Source organism: Talpa occidentalis, unplaced genomic scaffold (assembly GCF_014898055.3).
Source record: "Talpa occidentalis isolate TD23 unplaced genomic scaffold, MPIMG_talOcc4v2.1 talOcc4.5, whole genome shotgun sequence".
Taxonomy (NCBI): domain Eukaryota; kingdom Metazoa; phylum Chordata; class Mammalia; order Eulipotyphla; family Talpidae; genus Talpa; species Talpa occidentalis.
In genome coordinates this window covers 49678639-49696675 of record NW_023604861.1, presented here as the reverse complement: position 1 = coordinate 49696675, position 18037 = coordinate 49678639, and the positions used below count along the sequence as shown (strand labels likewise).

The following is an 18037-nucleotide window of genomic DNA, read 5'->3' as shown; positions in this document are numbered from 1 at the left end:
TCCTGAGCCTGGAACTGAAGTCTGTTTTGTGATTGCTGGGCCCCACTCTTGGAGCAAATTTCCTCCCTTTTCTGGATCAAAGTCAAAGAATTGACTTTGCCTCCTAGTAACTCTGTGCTCTACACTACTTTGTTCACTCAATGCCAGGAAGAAGGATGTCAGACATACTTTCTGTTCTAAGAAAGTCTGGTTTCACTGAAGATTACACAAAAAACTTGGTGTTTCTCAGTAGGTAATAAAGTTGTATCCTTGAAAAATGACCTGAGCTACTGGGGTTTTGTTTGCCTTGAAATGTTTTTATGGGTAGATTCTAAACAACTGCATATGGAAAAAAGAGTCTTTCTGTCCTACATAGTAAAAAACCCAGTACTTTCCTGTGCATTTCTTTCTTCTGAGTCTCCCTTATAATTTACACAGAAAACTTAGACTTCTGGTCAAAATGTATAGTGTTTTTTCCCAATACCAGACAATTCTCAAGATGTCAGTTGGGTGTCCTACAATTCTGATACTGTCCAGAGATAGCATCTGATTCCACATGTCAAGGGCTCAGTTCCAGAAGACATTTCTCCAGGTACCCTTACCATCCACTTTTCAGAAGCAAGTGCAGGTTATGACCAACAGTCCATAGATAGGAGGTTCTAAGAAACTGGTTCTTAGGTTTAATTACTTTGCTAGAGCAGCTCACAGAACTAAAAAAAAAAGCACTTATTTTATATTTACCAGTTTATAATGAAAGGATATGATGAAGGATACAGATGAGTATTCAGGTGGAAGAGATATAATGAGTAAGTATATAGGAACGGGAACTTCTATGTCCTCTCAGGGGTATGTCATTCTTCCAGAACCTCCACATGTTCACTGACCTGGAAACTTTCCAAGCCCCATCTTTTTGGGGTTTCTGCAAAGCCTTCATTACATGGACATGTTTGATTAACTCTTTGGCCTTTCTGGTGGAACTCAATCTCCAGGCCCCTCCCCTCCCTGTAAATTGGGAGTGCTGGCGTGGTGATAGGGTTTGAAGGCTCCATCCCTCTCATCCTAATGTTGGTTTCATTGACAACCAGCCCCCATCCCTCTGTGCTTTCCACAAGTCACTCTTTAACTTGACAAATGGCCCCTTTACGCCTTTCATCACTTTGGAGATCCCGAGACTTAGAAACACTGTACCAGAAACAAGGAAGAAGATCAGACAACATATATATCAATATTTCTTATAGATCACAGTATCACAACTGCAGTCAATTTATTTCATAATAACTAGTTTTATAGTAGTTCTAGTTTTATAGTAGTTATTTTTTAATGATAACTATTAGGTTAATTTTTTCTTTCTGAGTGTGTTTGGAAGCCTGTGCTTCCACACAATTGAATTCAAACTGGTTTGTTATTTTCAACATGATTTTCTCTTTGATTCATAAATTATTTATACCCATGTTTTAGAAATCTAAATATATGAGGATTTCTGAGTTATTGTTTTGCTACTGTTTTTTAATTTATACTATGTTGGTTAGTATGATATTGATTCTTTTTATGTTTATTGAATTTTGCCTTGTAGGCTGCTATTCAGTCTAATTTTATAACTGTTTCATATGAACTTGAAAAGAATGCTTTCTTTAATTTGGAAGTTGCATATTTATATGAATGTTTAATAGCTAAAACTTTTTAATTATATCCTTATTAATTTTTTGACCTTTTTATCTTTCAACAAAAATGTACTTTCAAATCTTGCAATAGGTTATAGATTTGTCTTTTTTCCTTATAATTCTGACAATATTTTTTTCATATATTTTGAAGGTATGATATTTGTTAAGTATGCATTTAGAATTCTTATATATTATGCGAATTGTTTCTTTTATCGTTCTGTAAACTCTCCCCCTCTACCCCCCATAATGACTTTTTATTTTAATATCATTTTTTATTTTTATTTATTTTTTATTTTTTATAGAGGCATGTTTTTATTTATTTATTTGTTTGTTTGTTTGTTTTTTGTTTATACATGCACTGGGTACAGTCAGAAGCGTGGGAGGGTGAGAGAATTCACCAGAGCCAGGGCGGGGAGCAGAGCAGGCAGAAGTACGAAATACACTGCTGAGGGGAGCAGCGGGCGGCAGGAGAGGTCTGCGCGCCATGTGGGACCCTCCTCTGGTGGCCGGGGAGCAGCCGGGGGATCGAACTGGCGCTGCAGAGGCCGCGGGCAGCTTCGCAACCCAGCACTCAACCGCTGCGCCACCGGGGAGGCCCTAATATCATTTTTTAAATGATATTAATTTGTCCTGCTGGATTTCTTTGGTTTGTATGTACCTGGAAAATATTATTGGTGATTACTGGTATATTGGATTTACTTTTTCTTTTTAATTAATATTCCTTTCCCTCTGTCCTCCACTGCCACCTTTCACTCTTCCTCCGTTTGTTTCTCCTTCTCCCTTTCTGTTGTTTGCTTTTCTTTTTTCTACTTCTGGATTGGAAGATACACATCATTTCTATTATGTTAGTAATCATCTTAAATTTTAATATGCAAACTTATTTTAATGAGGTCTAAACTTATGCGGAATATATACCCCTTGTCAAGCAATGCAGATATCTTAAGGGACAAAAACATCATTGTCCATTCTATGCTTTTTTATTCCTTAAATAGTCATTATGTTATGTATTTTTATTTTGTTATTTTGTGCAGTCAGTATTTGTTTAGATTTACCTGATCTTTTTTGTTTGCCATTGTGTCTTGAACACTAAACTTTCATTTTGCACTTGATTTTCTTTTTTCTGAACATATCACTTGGTGTTTTCTTTCAGGATGATTCTAGGATTGATGATTTTTTTTCATTTTAGTTTGTTGAGAACAGCTTTACTTCACCATAAGGTTAAAAAAAAGTTTAGCTGAGTGATGAAATTTAGATTTGCATTTATGTTATTTTAGTATTGATATTACCTTGTTATCTTGACTCTGATATTATGTTTTTTTTTTAATCTTCTGACTTTGATTTTGCTGCCAAGACTTGTCTGTCAGCTGTTCTTTTTCTTTCTAATTGCTCTTCAACTTTAGTGTCCTCAGTTTTACTAGTGTGCTTAGCTATCAATTGAGTTTTTGAAATGCAGAATTCATTGTGATTCTTAGATATAAGAATTCATTCCACCAATTCTGAAACATTCTAAGACATTATTTGTTTGAATATTGTGTGAATTCTTTGTAGATCTGGAATAGCAGCTCCTTGTCAGATATATAACGGATAAATATATTCTCCCATCCAGTTGGGTGTCTTTTTATTTTAGTGACAGTTTCTTTCACTGTGCAGAAGCTTTTTAATTTGATGTAGATCCATTTGTTTTTGCTTTTGTTCCCTTGCTGTTGGAGATGAATCCCCAAAGATATTGCAGAAGACATGTTCATAAATGCTTTGACTGTGTTTTATTCTATGTATTTTATGGTTCAGGCCTTATATCAATGTCTTTAATCCATTTTAGGTTAACGTTTGTGTATGGTGTGAGATAGTGTCTAGCTTCATTCTTTCACATTTGGCTGTCCAGTTTTCCTAACACAATTTGGTGAAGTGACTCTCCTTTCTCCAATCTATAGTCTTGGCTCTTTTATCATAGATTAACTATCCATTTAAGTGTGGATTTATTTCTGGGCCCTCAATTCTATTCCACGGGTCTGCATGTCTTTTTTGGTTTCAGTACCATACTGTTTATTATAGCTTCATAATATAATCTGAAATTTCAGAATGTGATACTGCCATTCTTCCTCTTTTTTCAGGATTGCTTTGACTGTTCATGGTGTTTTGTGGTTCTATATGAATTTCAGTAATGCTTATTATACTTTTTTTAAATAAATATTTATTTATTTATTTATACAAGCACTGGGTACAGTCAGAAGCACAGGAGGGTGAGAGAATTCACCAGAGCCAGAGCGGGGAGCAGAACAGGCAGAAGGACCGAAGTACACTGCTGAGGGGAGCAGCGGGTGGCAGGAGAGGTCTGCGCGCCATGTGGGATCCTCGCTAGGGGCCGGGGATTGAACCGGTGCTGCAGAGGCTGCGGGCAGCTTCCCAGCCCAGCGCTCAACCGCTGCACCACCAGGGGAGGCCCATACTTCTTTAAAGAATTCCATTGAAACTTTGATAGGAATTGCATTGAATCTATGTATTACCTTGAGTAACAGCCATTTTGACAGTGTTAATTCTCCCAGTGAGCGGTGACTAGCTTTCCAATTCTTTGTGCCTTCTTCTGTTTAACAGTATCTCATAGGTTTCATTGTATAAGTCCTTCACATCCTTTGTTAAGTCTACTCCTAGGAATTTATTTATTTTTGATGCAATTGTCAATGGGATTGTTTTCTTTATTTCTTCCTCTTATAGCTAATTGTTTGCACATAGGAAAGCAATTGATTTTTGTATGTTGATTTTGTAACCTGCCACGTTGCTGAACTGATTTATTGTTTCAATTAATTTTTTTGGTGACGGCTTTAGCGTTTTTTGCTCTATATGTAATCACATTTAAAAATAATGATAGTTTTACTTTCTTTTCCAATTTGGATTCCTTGTATATACTTCTCTTGCCTAATTGCTCTAGCTAGGACTTCTAATACTATGTTGAATAGTAGTTGCAAAAGTGGACATCCTTGTCTTGTACCAGATCTCAGTTGAAACATTTGGTTTTTCACTATAGAGAATGATATTGGTTGTGTGGGTTTGTTAGGTTTATTAGGCTTAGGAATGTTCCATCTATCCCCAGTTTCTTAAATCTTAAATGGTTCTCAAAACTTGTCAAATTCTTTCTCTGCCTTTATTGATATGATTTTTATCTTTCTGTTTGTTGATATGTTGAGTTACATTGATTGATTTTTGGGTGTTAAACCATCCCTGGTCCCTGGAAGAAATCTTACTTGGTCATGATGTATGATCCTTGGTCATAGTGTATAACACTTTTAATGCATTATTGAATTGGCTTTGTTAATATTTTGTTGAGGACTTTTGTATCTATGTTCATTGGGAAATTGTTATGTAGTTTTCATTTTTTGTAGTGTCTTTGTCTGGTTTTAGTATAGGGTGATGTTGGCCTCATAAAATGTGTTAATAAATGTTCCCTTTTCCTCAATTTTTTCTTGTTGGGTGGACAGTTTTCTTGTTGGTTGGGCTGCGAAGAAGACCGAGATGGTTATTTTCAGATGGATTTGAAAATAACTGTCGATATCTGGAAGATGGTGGACAGACAGGTTACCTGAGCCACCATTTCCTTCAAGTAAACTGTGGGTCAGAGTCCAGAGGGAACAGTCATGTCTGGAATGGAGCCGGGGAAGTTAGTACCATGTCTCAGCAAAGAGGAGAGCTAGGACCATGGGCAAGTGCAGGAAAAATTGAGAAATTATTAAGTCAGAAATGGAGCCAGTTCACTGGAAGGGATACTGGCGCTTCCTTCACCATTTCCCTTCCTCTCCTTTGTCCATGGCCTGGCAAAGAGAGTGCATAATTCTCTGTGGAGCATAGCCTCCCCTTTGTCCATGGTATATCCTCAGGCCTACACCTAGAAAGACACTGCAAGAGGCCACTGCCTGCCCAGTGGCTTTTTCTATGTCCACCTTGAGGAGGCAATCAAATGGGTGGCCTGGAACTGGCAAAATTTATGATGCAACTTTCCTGCATAGAGAGGGAGAGCATATCACCCCCATGCATATCATGGGGGTGATTAGTCTTTTAAGCAGGGGACTTCTACACCATCAACTTTGGAAAGATGGAAGACCTACCAACTCCTGCCCCTTGCAGGACATCTGGACCTGGTCCAGAGCGTGCAGTCAGAACCTAAAAATAAACAGAGCATACAAACATAGGGCATCCTGGTTGCAGTGGCCAGTGTGGGAAGTCTGGACTGGAATCCTCCTCCCCCAATGTGCTCTCTTGGGCTTCTTCTGGAGTTTCCAATTTGCTGATACTGGAGAGTACAGCGCTCCTGTGGAGAAAATCCAATACAGCGAAGTGAGCAGACAAAATCAAAACAAAATGAACAAATGATAAAAAAAAAACACCCAACCCACAACACAAGGAAATTTGAGTCCTCAAGTAAATACATCACCACAAGGACTTCTGTTACAAAGTCACCACTGAAGAAAAACAGAAAAAAAAACAAAAACAAAAACAAAAAATAAACAAAGTCACCACTGAGTCAGTCACTGATCACCCTAGCATCACTAAACAAGTGTAAGTTTTGTTAGTCTCCAGATAATCCAAAAATAAATTTTTCTTGTATTTGAACTAGTTAAAACTTTGTAACTCAAAATAATTATGAATTTGCTTAGGTCCTGGAGGAAGGGGTGCCACCTGAGGCTGGCCCAGGATGATCAGATGGCAAAAGATCCTCATTCCTGGATCTACAATTTTGTCATTTGGCCTTGTTATTCTCTAATTGTAATTTATTTCTCCCATGTGTGTCATATGGAAAATATCTTGGAGACTATTTTAATGAAATTTTTTGAGTAATAAGTTTCAATCAGCTTCTAAGCTTTGAGAAATTTTCTTCAAGGACTTTGAGATATCCTCCTGAGAAAAGACATTTAAAAGGGAAATAGATTATTTTAATTTCATTTTCCTGGTTCAGAAGTAAACAAGATTGTTATTATGTATCTTCCATCTTTCCTAAACAGGATGTCAGACATCTGACATGTAAGCAGATAAATATATAATCAGATAAATATTAAGATAGATCTTTGTAATCACTCTTCCTCTCTTATTCACCAGTGCAAGAGAATAAGAAAACAGAAATACTTACATTTAACACTTTGTTTCTTGAGTAAATATTGTATAAGACTATATGCAGTATTGGACCTCCCCGGTGGCGCAGCGGTTGAGCGCTGGGTTGCAAAGCTGCCCGCGGCATCTGTGGCACCGGTTTGATCCCCGGCTGCTCCCCAGCCACCGGAGGAGGGTCCCACATGGCGCGCAGACCTCTCCTGCCACCCGCTGCTCCCCTCAGCAGTGTACTTCGGTCCTTCTGCCTGCTCTGCTCCCCGCTCTGGCTCTGGTGAATTCTCTCACCTTCCCGGCGCTTCTGACTGTACCCAGTGCATGTATGTATAAACAAACAAACAAACAAACAAATAATACATGCCTCTTTAAAAAAAAAAGACTATATGCAGTATTTATATTACAATACAAGCTAAAAAAAAGTATGTCTTACACAAATTCCTTGCTGATTTTACAAGATATATTTCCTTCTGACACTCTTGGGCATTCAAAAAATGATGGGGTGACTATGATTGGTGGAATTTTGCCATTTCTCGATTCTATCATGTCTATTTTCTGCCTCTCTGAGTTGCTTACAAACTTCAGGATGACAAAGTTGAGTGAAGAATCATTTTGGGTGTGATAAATTATGGAAATTATAGCACAAGTAGAAATGTAACAAACTGTCAAATACTGACTTAATCTGGCCTCAGAGTGATCATAAAGAGACAACTAATAGGGTATGTGTCTGTTTTCGTGGATCGGTGATTTTAAAAAGAATAGGACATGGAACTGCAAAATTGGGTTACAAGTAGGGTTGGAAGAAGATAATACTGCTGCTACCTATGTACAAAAGTTCAGATATTTGTAATTTCATTTAAAATCCCTGATTATACCAAAATGAAAATGCATACATTGTGCAAAAATGAAAAATGATGTAAGAATTATATAAAATAAAATAAAATAAAATCCCTGATTATCAAGAATCTATTTCAGGAACTACAATGAACAGAAACTTAATTTTTATTAGAAATAAACCTTAAAAGTGAAACAAAGTGATATTAACAAGCTTACCTATGTCTAACTCAGATAAATCACGTACCCTTTTTCTGTACATTTCTCTAAAGACTCATATGGACTTTTCAGAATATCTTTTTCTTTTCAAGACAAGATGTTGGTCATGTGTAGATCTTTGGTGGGGATTTGGATCAAGTAATTTGTCATCACCCTCTCCCACTCAGAGACAGCACACTGTATGACCTCTTAAATTCTGTAGTGATATTTAATTGATGTTTATATTATTTTGGAAAGTCATTGATGAACAGAGCTGGTGTTTTCATAACCACACAGAAATACTGCATTTATGAAACAAATCTGACCTACCACTTAACACTTATTCAATTCAGAGACAAAAATATAAAATGCTAAAATCAAATATATTTCTGATGGTTTTCTATATACATAACAGTACAGAATAAGATTGTAAATCACCAAGCCATCAAAATTCAATTCTTCAGTGAGATATGTTGCCAACTTCCCTGATGCCTTTGACCTTGTGCTTCTCATGTCCACTGCTCAAAGGTTAGAGTGCAGAAATTCACAAACACAGTTCCCAGATGTTAGGTTCATGGGCCATGTTTCATGCTTTCCATGAAGAGAAGACACACATTTGTGCTAAGATTGAAGTTCCCTAGGCTCAGGGTCTTTTCCTTTTTTATGTCCTTGATGTTGGGAAGTATATTAGGAAATAAACCATATGATGATCAAGGCAAGTAAAGTTTAATAAAATGTTGGTAAATATAGAAAACATGTTAAGAAGTGACTAGTCATAGTGAAGAGACAAGATGAAGAAAAGTTTGAAACCATATGGAAAAGGGCAGCCTCATTAGTGAATAGGAATGTCATTTCTAGAATCCAATGGAAAGATTTCATTGATGTAAAAAATCTCCCACTTGATCAAAATGGCGAAACTCACATAATGATTTTAGTAAATATTAAGCAATGAGAGATAAACATAAAGTCTGAGAATCTTGCTTTTCTGAATTCAACTTGATAGTTCATTTACTATGCAGTGGGATAACTGGTATTGCCAGTCAGTGTCTGACCCTGCATTTCATTACAGGAACTCAGGATGATGTGAACAACAAATAAATTAAATTACTGCCTCACACTGTGGAAAAAAGAGAAGAGAAAGAAAAATCTAAGATGTGTTTTGTTAACTGAAGTCCTGTTTCCTGACTTGATCTGGAAAGCATATTCTCTACCAGTCAATAAACCTTACTATGGTCTTTATTCAACTTAAAATAATATATGGACAAATGCAAAATAAAATTTTATTCACCTGAATTGTTTTTCACATATGAACTTTAGTTATAAAAACATGTCCAGGCCTTCACTTTTTATTTGCAAAATGCAAATCCAAACTTAACTGGCCTTTTTGTTAAAAACAATGGGAATTTATCCAACCAAGCAAATGATCCCAAATCAAGCACACTTCTTAAATTTCCTTTAACACTCTTATCTGTGTGTTCTCTGAATGCATAACTTGCCAGTCATAGAGATATGTTAAATAAGTTATACTTAAAAACATGGTAAAATATATTTTTTTGGTATTTGAAGTGCCTAATTTTTCCTTTGTGGCCTGGGCACAAGAAAAATATCTTGTCTGAGGTCTAAGCTTTTCTGACATTAAGTAAAAGTCAACAAGGTGACTGGTATGAGGTATCATCACTGTGTGTGTCTGAGCATATATTACACATGGTAACTTTATATGAACTTTCCCAGCATTTGTACTCTACCCGCCTTCTTAGGACAGGAATTGAGGGGGATGAACATCTCAGAAATCCTTTGCTATCAGTTCAGGAGGAAGCTGATGGCTTTATTGGACATTGAAAACACAAGGAAAGAGATGTCAGTCTTCTGTTGTTACACTAAAATTAGATGTTGTGAATGTTTTTATTCTACTGAGAGGACATCTCAATTTAAAAGCAGACTTATGTGGTACTAACATGTGAATATTTGCTGGTAGTAGGTAGTGCTGACTAGCTAGAGATCAAATGCATGTCAACCTACTATACATGCATTCACTGGCGCATTTCAGCCATGTGAGGGCGACAGGAACCCTTAGGTACAGTTCTCAGTACAGTGGATAGCAGTGCAGCTGCCCCTGGAACGCAGGGCCAGAAGTCACTCTGCTGTGCTCTCCGTGCAGAAAGGCTTGCTACTGGTGAAGATGAAAAGCATGGTGATGTCATTTTCCAAATGCTGTACTTTTTGTTTTTTTTTTAGGTAGTCCATTGAAAGTGCAGATTCAAAACCATCACTAGGAAATTGGCTTCACTATACTGTCCCCAAGGGTGATTTTGTTCAAAACCTCAAGTTTAAGTGAGGAGGAGTCATCTGTGCACACAATGGATGTAGATAAACTTTTCTTTTTAGTTTTGAAATTAGCTTTCCTCCGATGCTTGTGCAGCAACTGTTTCAGCTTGTCTTTGAAAAAGCTGGTTGTGAGAGTGTAGAGGATTGGGTTCAAGGCACTGTTTACTGGAAGGAAAAAAATGACTATCCAGGAAGTGATGGTACCTGGAGAGGGAAAAGGAGTGTGAAAAAGAGGAGTGAGGTTTTAAATACAAATAAAATGCACATAACAGTTTGTTGTGAGTGCTCTCTTGGAGAAGGCTACCCAGTTTACTTGTGTTTTCGCTCATCTTAGTGAATCAGGGGTTGTTTTTCTGTGGGAAGAACATAAAAGCGATGCCATAAATTTTTCTGAATTTCAGTAAGGATTCTGTAGGTTTTGTATAATCAAATGAAAGGAAATACTTTCATGAATTATAAACTGACCATAATGTATTTTTTACTGTGTAGATTACCTTTTTTTTTATAAAGAAAAATAGGAAAATAAGGACATAATTCTCATCAATAGAACAATGTTCAGGAAACTTCTGCTCTAGAGTTAGACCTAACCTTGATCCTGACTTAAATCTGGAGGGCCTATTGTTCCACCTCATATTCCTACTGTCTGTGGAATCTGAAGATATGAAAAACAAAGAATATATTCTCCAAACTTACAGAATTATTTTTACATGAAGTCTTACAAATACTAATACAATAGTATAGGAAAGATGCCTCGAAAATTCTTTATGAGAAGAAATTTTGGATGATAGGCCCCTTCCAAGTACAGGTGACCTTTGAACTACAGGGGTTTGAACTGAGCAGGCTCACTGATTTGTGGATTTTCTTGTAAATAGATGATGTGAACTAACAGTATTAATAAATATAGCACAGTGCTGTTAGTGTATTTTCTTTTTCTTTGTGATTTTCTTAATAACATTTCCTTTTCATTAACTTACTTTATGGTAATAATACAGCATACAATATATATCACATACAGTGTATGTTAATCATACATTATCAGTAAGGCTTTAGAGTAGTTTGGAGAAAGTCAAATGTTACATGCAGATATTTGGCAGCAAGGGGAGGGAGGAGGTAAGTGTTCACATTGGTAAAGGGGCCACTGTACATCATTTCCCTGATTACAATGAGTGTTTTTCTTCCCCTAAATGTAGCCTGCTCTGAGATCAGATACTTCTTAAGCTATCTAAGGCAATCACCTAAGCTTCCTATGCCTCAACTGCTCTATCTGTGAAAGGGGAAAATGATAAGTAACTTGATAGAAATCAGAGTTTGTGCCAGAGTCAGCAATGTTGAAGGCCCTTTTTAGCACGAATCCCTGCAATTTTCCACCAATTCTCACCTAACTGTATTCCTCCTTCCACATCTTCAAAATCTTGAAGATGTCCCAGCGCAGGTGATCTTTCCTTACATTTTCCTCACTCCCCAACCCTGTCATTTTCTTCTCCCTTGGACACTCTTCCTTGTTCTTTTCTTAGCCCCATTTACTCCTTCTTTCCATTTCCAGTTCTTCTCTTACTACTTATCTGTCCTACCCCCCCCCCTTTTTATCTCTCCTTCCTTCTGTTTCCATGTTTGCTTTCTTTTTTCCCCATACCGTCATTTTTTTTGTCCTTAATTTTTTTTAGCTAGAAGGAATATGGAAGAAAAATAACTATGCTTAGCATGTCTTAGATTTATATTACTATATTACTTGTCCTTAATTGTCACTAATATATGGAATATAAATTAACTAAATTAACGGTCAGTAAAGACAAGCTGAAAATCTAACCCTTGAAAGCTGACTATAGAACTGAAGCACCAAGCAGGGAGGGAGGGTAGGGGTAAGGAGTAAGAACAAAGAGGAGGGAAGCACAGTGGTCTACAGTGGTGGAAAATGGGTGAGTGGGTGGTGGGCTCACTATGGTGGTAATACCTGATGGGGTACCTCAATATTACTTAGTTAAAAATGAATTTTAAAAAATCATTTAAAAATATATGATATAAATAGATCATAGTTGAAGAAAAGCAAAATAAGTTGGTTTTTGTCTGTTGTGTCCCAAAGGAAATTGTTCTTAGAAATGTGGCTTCTCTTTCAGTCTCAGGATGACTCAGTACTTAAGGTTAGCAGACATGTAGGCTAAGCCGGCTGGCTTTGGGGGCTGACACCAGGTACTATCAGTGACATACCATGATGGAGCAGACCACAAAGTTCTTGAAGGGTGCGGACAGGATGGGTTAGAAAGACTGTTGTGTGTCCTGATCATGTTTTCACAAGGTCTTTTCCCTGTTATAGTTCCCAAGCATGGTCTGAAATGCCTTAGAGACTCCAAGGATGATGATTACTCCTGTTATCACATACCCTTGATCACTAGACAGATCCTGATTCCAAGTCAGAGAGTGCTAATGACTGTGTCCTCCCCTGTTCACCCAAATTTAGTTTTTGAATGCCTCTCCTCCCCTCAAGTGCTTCAGAGTATGACTATTTTTGGAGATAGGGCCTTTGGAGATGTGATTAATTTAAAATGAGGCCATTAGAGTGGGCCTTTTTCCAATCTGAGAGATGTCCTTATAAGAAAGCACATGTGGACACCCAGGGAGTGTGCACACAGAGGAAAGACCATGTGAGGGCATGGTGAGCAGGTGCCATCTGCCAGCCAAGGAGAGGCTCCAAGGAAAACAAATCTGCTGACATCTTGATCCCAGAACTCCAGCCTCCAGAGCTATGAGAAAATAAATGTCTGTTGCTTAAGCCACCCTGTCCGTGGTACTTTGTTGCGGCAGCCCTAGCAACTAATACAGAGAGAAGAAACCTCAAGGAAGTTAGTAGACTCACAGAATACTAAAAGTGAAAGGAACTTGAAAGACCCTCTTGGAATGGTCTGGAGGTCTCAGAATTTCAGCTGAGGAGATTTTGCTAAGTCCCCTGAACTGGTCAGTGGCAGAGTTAGTTCAGGAATAAGTTAGAGGAATTCAATTGACTAGATCAAAAATATATTTAAAATACATAAATCCTGCCTGTCTCACCTGGCCCTTCTTGCACCAAACAAGGCTTCCTCCCATCCAAGAAAGCCAGTGCCTGGGGTTGGGAAGGACATTAAAAGATGTGAAACAGAAGTTGGGGAGGTTGATAAGACAAATCCACCTCTAACATCATTCTTGGACCAGTTCAGTATCCTTAATTAGAAATGCATTATTAAATAATGCTATATGAAAATCATATGGTCAGACAAATAAATCATGTGCCCTACCCTCCTGCAGCTTGTACTCTGAAAGGTGTGATGAACACATTAAAAAAAAAAAAAAACACTGCTATGAGGCAATGTAAATGAAGTTAAATTCGCAATCTGCACACAGAAGGCAATAGGCATTTAAGCAGCTGAGTTGGATGTGAGTAGTTTGGGGAGAAGTCTGGAATGGTACCATAGAAGAAGGAATATTTAGCTTTCTTGAAATATGAGAAGAGGGTTTAATAGGCTAGAATCTTATAGTTTAAAAATATAATCCAGGAGAGGGAATAGTTTCAGCAAAGGCGAGACATCAAAAAGTGCAGACTAAAAGCCCAGTAATTTTAAAGAACATGGAGCACAGAATATGTGAGAGTAAGAAATGTTTTCATGCTAGTTCCAGCTTGAACTTTATTCCATGAGCAATGGTGACCAAAAGACATCTTAATCTTGTTGAATTAGAAATGTTAGGATGTAAAAATGGGGATAATCCAGGTAGCTCTGGTAGACTGGAGACTTTTTATCTGCAAACCCATTGTGGTCGCTTGTTTCACGAACTCTGCTCGTCATGTAAACCTGGCTTTCCCCCAGCGATTGAACATTTTCTTATAGCTTCCGTTCATGCCATCTAGTAAAGGCTCCATTTCAAATCGTCAACCCTTGTCTCCCTTCTCAATCTTCATTTCTACATTTTACATGGCTCGAGCGCCATCTGTGCCTTAGAGTGAGACAAGCTGATAGGTTAAGCAGATGCTGGGGATATGGTGTGTCATTTTGCAGTGAGGCATTTGACAAGGTCTCTCATGCACCAGCCGGAGAGAAGTAAATTGTTCCAGCTGTTCATTGTTCCAAACTGTACATTTATTACTCCTTCATAATGGCTTCCCAGGTGTCAACCCCATGCTTGACACTCGAGAACCAGATGAGTCAGATATTTGTGCCTTGGGAGCACTTCCCAAGTAGATTTGGAATAGACTGAAGCCAAGAGTTAATCCCAAACTGTTTCACCGAGTATCAGGCTGACGCTGTGGGAGGAACCCAAGCTAGTTATGATTTCTAGGTTCTAGAAAGGTCTTTAAGTAAAATCCTAATCAGAAAGGTGATTTTTCTCTGGTTAAAGTTGTGTTGTGAGTGGGGAACCTGGCCTTTCTGATGGAGTGCTTCTACAGAACACCTAGCCCTCCACAACCCAGGAGACAATGACTAGGCTGGGCCGGAGAAACAGATAGGTTCTCCACCAGGGCTGTGTGTGTCAGAGCCATGGGGGGATCTTTTCCAAGACACACATCCCTAGATGATACAGACTTTACTTTGTGTGGACTAAAACCCAGATGCTCTGGGTTAGAGCTGTATATATGCATGTATGTATACATGTGCTGCATGTATACTTTGGTTTTCTATGTGTACTCTTGGTTAAGAAACAGTATCTAACTCAGGTAAAGCAAAACACTAAGATGTAGTTTCTCTAGCTGCTGTATTTTCTTCTCTGGATTGTTCCATTATCAGATTTTGATTTTGGAATACTGATCATAAAAGACAGAGAAATAATAATTCTTTATATTGACATTGTAGGCATTAATGGAGAAGTTACTGTAAGAAGTTACTGTATGTAAGACCCTGTAATATATGTATGTATGTATGTATGTATGTATGTACATATGTATGTATGTATGTACATATGTATGTATGTATGTCTGGCCTCACCAAACAAAGAGGGTAAGAAGGCACAGTGTATTTGGGAATAATAGAAGAGACTGACCTGGTATTTCCACCCGGAAGAGGGAAAGAATTTTAATTACAAATACAGGAATCCAGCAGATGGCATCAGAGAACACTATAAAAAAGAAACGATTTGCAACAGCCACTTCTCTTCCAATGTGATTCCTCACTTCCGAAGTTTGCAAGGCAGTTTTTTGAATGGAACAGAACATAGTAACATAGGCAAACACAATGATGAGAAAAGCCAGCAAGTTCACACCTGTTGGGAAAAGTACACCTCTTAACATCTCAGGTGTAAAAGTCAACAGTAAAAAGCATTATGTATGCTGTCTACTATGATGTTTTTTCACTATACTTCTAAGGAACATTCTTTTGTCTAAGCCCAGTAGTAACCAACTAAAACTCCAAGTCCAAGGCTGTAAGTTGGAATAAATTACAAGAATTCAGTTGACCAGATCAAAAATAAATTTAAAATACATAAACCCTTTATAAAGAATTAGAGATCCCTGAAATTCAGATCTATGCATATCATGAAGTAAATTTTAGCTATTTTTTTAAGCAAGAAAAATGCTATTTTCTTTTTAGCTCTCTGTACATTCGAAATTTAAGGGATTACTATAATGTGTGCATCTCCAAAAAAAAAAAATATGACCCCATTCCTTTATTTTACAAATATGAATAAGATAACTTTGGGACAGCAAGAAAATAATAGCTTTGGAAACATTAATCCTTATTTTTTTTATCTTAAAAGCATTACATAGAATAAAAACATTATTATTTATTTTTCTTCATGTTGCTTGCAGTAATTTAAATTACTATAGTTCAGCATTCACTTTAAAAAAGAAGAATAAGAAAAAAATAAAAAAAATTCAAGTCTATGAATCACTCTTTTTGGTCACATATGTTCAGAATTTTCACTTAACATCACTATCTTATAAAGTCAACTTCTTAATCATTATTTTGCTCATGCTTTGATGAAAATTCTAAGTTTGATAATCTCATTTGTCATCATAAACACAAACTTTACATATAATTTTAAGTTTTTTAAAAAATTTATCTGACCCTAGACTGTATGTAAAACTAATAAAATCTGGGGAAAATAATACAAATTCAAGGTATTTTGTTGCTTTTATCCAAAACATTTAATTTTCCATAAACTCTTCATTACAAACACATGCATTAGAGTTTTATAAAATTAATTTATCTTAGTCTTCTTGTTAGGAATTTAAGAATAAAATAAGATGACTGTTGAAGATGTTGCTCTGGTACAAATTCTAAAAAGAGACTTATAGAAAGGATCAAAAGTGTGTGTTCTGAATGTGAGGTGTTAACACAGGAAACTGGGTCAGGGTATATAGGATCCTTACAACTTTTTTCCTAAAAAAACTACTGAAAAATAAAAACATTAATTAAAAAACTGTATTATATTCTGTAATGAGAAGAAAGAACACTACGCTGCCTTCTCTTACAAGTCAGTCAGTATACACAGATGATGATGATGTGTGTGCATCACTATTTCTTTATCTGGAATATATCACAGGTGTTAAAACCCTTGAAGAGGACGCCCCTCCCTCCACCACCACCACCATGTCTTAACTAAGATCCAATCATACCCAGCTGCTTTCATCCTTCAGCTGGGATTATTTACTAATTCTGTGCCTCTAAATCCTCTGTCTTTTCCTGGAACATAACATCTGCCTTCACTTGGCTAAAGCCTCCTCATCTTTTATGCCTGAGTTTGGATTCATCTCTGCTGGAAAGCTGCCCCTAGTCCTCACATCTGCGGCTTCTAGAACATCCTGTACTCCTCCTTTCACGGCATTTGTCAGTCTGTGATGTAAGGATGTGTTTATTTATCTTCAGATGTGTTTATTTATCTCCAGACTCTCTACCTGCAGATCTGTGAGGAATGACTGTTGTATCTCCAGTACCCAAAATGGTGCATGGCCTATTGTAGGTGTTTAATAAATTCATGTTGAATCAATTAATGGAATAGCTATATAGGTGTATATGTATGTGTGCATGTGTGTGGGTGTGTGAGCATATGTGTGTGAGAGACAGTCTTCATGAAGTGTACCTGTGCTAGAAGTAGTTTACAAAATCAGAGGTGTGACAAATTCATGAAAAATCAACTATAAAGTAGGGTACTAAGTGAGGAATAAGATAAAAGTGCAAATAAAAACGTTGTTTTGTTTTGTTTTTTTTCCAAAGGAAGAATAAAAAGTGGAGAAAAGCTGGGAATAGTAGTTAGGGTAATTTTGTGATGGGTTTCAAGTGACTAATCTAAACTTGACCTTGGCAGTACTGAGGAGTCATTGAAGGTCTCTGACCAAGGGCACACACATTCTTCTGGTTGCTTGGAGATTATAATAGTGATGGAGAACAGATAAATAGGAGAGAAAGGCCCCAAAGGCCACAAGGCCAGTAAAAGCTAATGTAGTAACTCAAGGTTAAGATAGCAGATTTTTAGTGAAAGGTGATAGCAGTGGAAAAAAGAGGAGACAGAGTCATATTTAAACAAAACTATCTGATGGAAAAGAAAGGATAGTGAAGCTTGTTGCCTGTTTAGATGAGGGGAGAAGATGGATAAGGGGAGTTGAGAGGATAATACTGTCCTAGCTAAGAAGAGGACAAGGAAACAGCTTTAATTTAAACAGGAGAGACAGCTTTTAGACAACACAAACTTTCTTACTGTTAAAGGATTAAACTTCTCATTCTTTTGGATCCACATTCTTTATAGCAACAGGATTTCATAGGTAGGATCTATTTTTTGTAAAAAATTTGGGGGCATTAAGAAAGTGAAAAGCAAAGAGTTTTCTTAAGTATCTGATGTTATAGTTGTATTTATCAAAGACAATAAACCTTCCTGGTATTTCCATTCTGATAATCCTCTGCTAGCAAGTTCCAGAGTTTTATTGTAATTATTTATTTGTATTGTATCCTTCAAATAACTTGGAGGAATTACAGGATAGGATAGGATTCCTCTAG

The 18037-nt window shown here is 37.1% G+C and overlaps 1 protein-coding gene across 3 annotated transcripts in view; it reads right to left on the bottom strand.

Annotated features, from left to right (window-relative positions):
- Positions 1–7986: 7986 nt before the first annotated feature.
- The window catches only part of RXFP2 (relaxin family peptide receptor 2), a 57604-nt gene continuing 47553 nt past the window's right edge, over positions 7987–18037 (bottom strand). For all 3 annotated transcript variants that reach the window (XM_037527133.2, XM_037527134.2, XM_054701362.1), the window contains 2 exons: positions 15090–15308; positions 7987–10292 (listed from right to left, as the gene is read on the bottom strand). In XM_037527133.2, the coding sequence (XP_037383030.1) occupies positions 10033–10292; positions 15090–15308 (479 nt within the window). In that variant the 3' untranslated portion in view covers positions 7987–10032. The remainder of the gene's footprint in view (positions 10293–15089; positions 15309–18037) is intronic.